The sequence below is a fragment of the Odontomachus brunneus genome, unplaced genomic scaffold (genome assembly GCF_010583005.1).
Source record: "Odontomachus brunneus isolate Ranch 3 - 2012 unplaced genomic scaffold, Obru_v1 Obru_scaffold_007, whole genome shotgun sequence".
NCBI classification, from domain to species: domain Eukaryota; kingdom Metazoa; phylum Arthropoda; class Insecta; order Hymenoptera; family Formicidae; genus Odontomachus; species Odontomachus brunneus.
Genome location: NW_022639457.1, coordinates 666,608 through 671,274, shown reverse-complemented (window position 1 = coordinate 671,274; position 4,667 = coordinate 666,608). Strand labels below are relative to the sequence as shown.

General features: G+C 33.5%; 1 protein-coding gene across 4 annotated transcripts in view; it reads left to right on the top strand.

The window, feature by feature from the left end:
- LOC116853973 (filaggrin-2-like) overlaps nt 1-4,667 on the top strand; it is a 12,110-nt gene that overhangs the window by 954 nt on the left and 6,489 nt on the right. The window contains exons 2-9 of one of the 4 annotated variants that reach the window (XM_032835381.1): nt 60-164; nt 288-584; nt 2,243-2,386; nt 2,461-2,604; nt 2,679-2,822; nt 2,897-3,040; nt 3,114-3,257; nt 3,331-4,494. In XM_032835381.1, coding sequence (XP_032691272.1) covers nt 80-164; nt 288-584; nt 2,243-2,386; nt 2,461-2,604; nt 2,679-2,822; nt 2,897-3,040; nt 3,114-3,257; nt 3,331-4,494 — 2,266 coding nt within the window. In that variant the 5' untranslated portion in view covers nt 60-79. Of the gene's footprint in view, nt 1-59; nt 165-287; nt 585-2,242; nt 2,387-2,460; nt 2,605-2,678; nt 2,823-2,896; nt 3,041-3,113; nt 3,258-3,330; nt 4,666-4,667 lie in introns of all 4 variants that reach the window. The other 3 variants (XM_032835380.1, XM_032835382.1, XM_032835383.1) reach the window with 3 other exon arrangements.

Sequence of the window (4,667 nt, the reverse complement as noted above, 5' to 3'; positions counted from 1 at the left end):
TATATATATATATATATATATATATATATATATATATATATATATATTCACATTTACAGATAAACCAGATTTTCATAAAATGTGGAAAATCACCAGTCTTCTAATTGTATCATTAGCTCTTTCTCACGACGCTCTTGGTGATCAACTTCAAGACGTCAGCGATGGTAAGAATTTGATGCATTTTTTATCATCTCTCGGAAGAAAAGAGTCAAAGTGTACACTGAAAAACGACGACGATTAGGACGAAGTACGTTGGGTCACTGTGTATTTTATTTTCTGTTTCACAGAGAAATATGAACACAATGAGAATTTTCAACAGTCGGATATGATGTATCATCAACAAAGATGGAATCCACAATATCCCACCCAGAAGTTTAAATGTGTAAAATCTGGCGTCTACCCCGATCCTTACGATTGTAGATTATATTATGAGTGCGTGAGACAAAGAAATCAAGGTCGTCAAATGAAGACATACGTTCACAGGTGTGATCGAGGCAAAGTGTTCTCATATCTATACGGTACCTGCACGAAACCTCAAAAAAGCGGTAGAGTGGAATGCGGCGGCTCTTCATGGCAAAACTCAGGTAATAGACTTGTCAGCGATATATTAGATAAAACAAGCTTAATAAGGAAACAAGGAGAGACCAAGATATCGAATGATAAGACTGACACGTCGCAAATGTCAAATGTATCGGAGTTCAAACATTCAAAAAAAATTGTAGAATAATCTCGGAATGGCACAGTAAAATCAAATAAATCCAAAATGTCGTATAAGGAATATTCGAAGGAGAAAAATACGTTGGAAATCGAGGAAGATATATCAGATGTAAAATACGCGTTACTGTATTTCGCTTCGAAATTTCGCCTCGAAAGAAATAATGTATCAACAGGAACGGTTTGTACTGCATTCCCTGAGGACAAAGTGAAGTATTACGGATGCGTTCCCACCTGTTCCGGAATATAATATAGGTTGAATGCGTTCTCGTGCAATACTGGAACGATATGGAATCGCAAAAAGTTGACATGCGCGTATCCTAGAAATGTAATTGAAACTGGCCACATTAAAATAAGCAAAAAAAATAATAAATCAAATCAGCTAGATAGATACAGATATTATTACGTGCCTATTACTTGACAAATGTTTCAAATATTTCTATTCGATTCGATATAGTCCAGTCTGTTAATGTGTCATTTATCCACTCTATAAATACTAAGGAAACTTTGTGCTGAAAAGAAACGACATGTTCTTGATTATTATTAAATATTATTTTGACCAAAAATACATTATATATTTTACTTATATATTATATATATATATAATAATTATAAATAAATAAATAAATAAATATATATATATATATATTAATTAAATAGTTTACCTGATTTATTCCAGTTTGGTCTTTTATCCCGCCACATTAGGTAATCTACGTCTGCAATAATATATCCCAGATAGCCAATCTGCTCGAGCAAATTTTTCCCAACACTTGACTACAAATTTTGCTACCAAAATGTCATCAAATTGGACACAACATCTGCTAAATCAAAGGTTGTTAGCAAATTGGCGCCAAATACCGAGCAAGGTTTGTGCGGCGCAGTTTGACGTCAATTTAATGCCAAATACCGAACAAAGCTTGGTGAAATCTAACGCCAAATTGACGCCAAATACCGACCAAGGTTTGTGCGGCGCAATTTGGCGTCAAACTTTTCTCGGTATTTGGCGACAATTTGGGGTCAGATTTTGTTACCAAGCTTTGCTAACAAAACCCAAGCATATTGCGAACGTAGATGGCATTGGATTCGCGGTCAAGTTTTGGTCATATTTGGTATCAATTTGGCGACAATTTGATACCAAATTGTTTGCTGGGATTCGTTTACATTTGCTTTCATATATGTATTAACGTTCGACAACAGTAATTATATGAAACAATATTGTTATAAAATATTAAATTTTGAAAAATATAATAAAACACAAATTATAATAATAAAATATGGAATAATATAATTGACAATTGGTTAAAATTAATACTTAGAAATTTCGCAATACCGAGAACAAATTTATTACTACTATCATACGTTAATACAAATATAAAAAAAAATGTAAGCGAATATAATATATTATTGCAGACACAGGTGACCCAATGTGACGGGACAAAAAACCAAACTGGAATAAATTAGGTAAACTATTTAACATAAAGACAATGCACAAATAGAAGTAGAAATTAAATAAAAATTTTAATTGCAGGAAAAGATTCTAAAAATTCGCATAAAAAGCATAAAGAACAAGATAAAAAAAAACACAACAAAGATGAGTCACACAAAAAAGACAAAGACCGTAAAGACCACTCAAAAGAAGATAGGAGTAACGAGAAACATCATAATAAAAAAGGTATTAGGTAAACTATTTAACATAAAGACAATGCACAAATAGAAGTAGATATTGAATAAAAATTTTAATTGTAGAAAAAGACTCTAAAAATTCGCATGAAAAGCATAAAGAAAAGGATAAAGAAAAACACAACAAAGATGAGTCACACAAAAAAGACAAAGACCGTAAAGACCACTCAAAAGAAGATAGGAGTAACGAGAAACATCATAATAAAAAAGGTATTAGGTAAACTATTTAACATAAAGACAATGCACAAATAGAAGTAGATATTGAATAAAAATTTTAATTGTAGAAAAAGACTCTAAAAATTCGCATGAAAAGGATATAGAACAGGATAAAGAAAAACACAACAAAGATGAGTCACACAAAAAAGACAAAGACCGTAAAGACCACTCAAAAGAAGATAGGAGTAACGAGAAACATCATAATAAAAAAGGTATTAGGTAAACTATTTAACATAAAGACAATGCACAAATAGAAGTAGATATTGAATAAAAATTTTAATTGTAGAAAAAGACTCTAAAAATTCGCATGAAAAGCATAAAGAAAAGGATAAAGAAAAACACAACAAAGATGAGTCACACAAAAAAGACAAAGACCGTAAAGACCACTCAAAAGAAGATAGGAGTAACGAGAAACATCATAATAAAAAAGGTATTAGGTAAACTATTTAACATAAAGACAATGCACAAATAAAAGTAGATACTGAATAAAACTTTAATTGTAGAAAAAGACTCTAAAAATTCGCATGAAAAGCATAAAGAAAAGGATAAAGAAAAACACAACAAAGATGAGTCACACAAAAAAGACAAAGACCGTAAAGACCACTCAAAAGAAGATAGGAGTAACGAGAAACATCATAATAAAAAAGGTATTAGGTAAACTATTTAACATAAAGACAATGCACAAATAAAAGTAGATATTGAATAAAACTTTAATTGTAGAAAAAGACTCTAAAAATTCGCATGAAAAGGATATAGAACAGGATAAAGAAAAACACAACAAAGATGAGTCACATAAAAAAGACAAAGATCGTAAAGACCACTCAAAAGAAGATAGGAGTAACGAAAAACATCATACTAAAAAACCGAAACCGACAACAAAGCAAGACAATAGCGAAAACACGGAAGGTACAACACAGGCAATTACTACAGATAAAGAAATCGTGCAGACAACACCCACAATACCAGATGAGACACGAAGCACTATAGACAAACCGGAAAACGAAGCAAGTGGTGAATCTGGAGATGTTACACCGCAAGCTTCTAGCGAAGCAAATCAAAGTCATGAGAATGATCAATCTGAACATACTACGCAACAAGTGAAAACTACGAAATCCTCAGAAAACGACCAAAATACTGAAATAATAATAGAATGCACTGCACCTGGTTTCTTTCCAAATCCAAATGATTGCACAAAATATTACAGATGCATTCAAACGGGACCTAATAGTCATATAAAATATGACTTTGTATGTTCGCCAGGTACTATATGGGATCAAAAGGCATTAACGTGTAACTACCCAAATAACAACTTATCCTGCAAAAATAAAGGAATAGATGTCCCAGAAGAAAATACTACAACTAATAATCAAGAAGAAGAACCAACCGTTACGTCCGACCCGATTCAAGGAACTGACGATAAAGCAAATGGCGAGAACGAATTAACAACAACACAACAATCTACAAAAGAAAGTTCTCAAAGTAGAGAAAGCGATGAAACTGATACTACAACACCACGTAATACTAACGAAGGAAGTCAGAGTCATGAAAAAGATGATTCTCAAGAAACAACGCAGGACAACGAAATAACCACACCGAATACTTCAAAAGAAGAAAATAAAAACAATGGGAGTGAAGACACTGAAAAGACAACGCCGCAAGTACCACCCAAAGCAAGTTCTGAAAACAAGGAAAGCTCTGAGAATGAAAATAGACCTGGCAACTCCAGGGAGGAACGCCAGAGTCGCGAGAGTAACGAATCTCAAGAAACGGTGCCACAACAACCTTCTGGAGAGAACACTGACAGCAAAGAAAACCCTAATACTGAAGTAACTACACCACATGATTCGAAGGACGAAAACGCCAGTAAAGGAAGTGGAGAATCAGGAAACACGACGCCGCAAGTACCACCCAAAGCAAGCTCTGAAAACAAGGAAAGCTCTGAGAATGGAAATAGACCAGGCAATTCCAGGGAAAAACGCCAGAGTCGCGAGAGTAACGAATCTGAAGAAACGGTGCCACAACAACCTTCTGGAGAGAACACTGACAGCAAAGAAAAT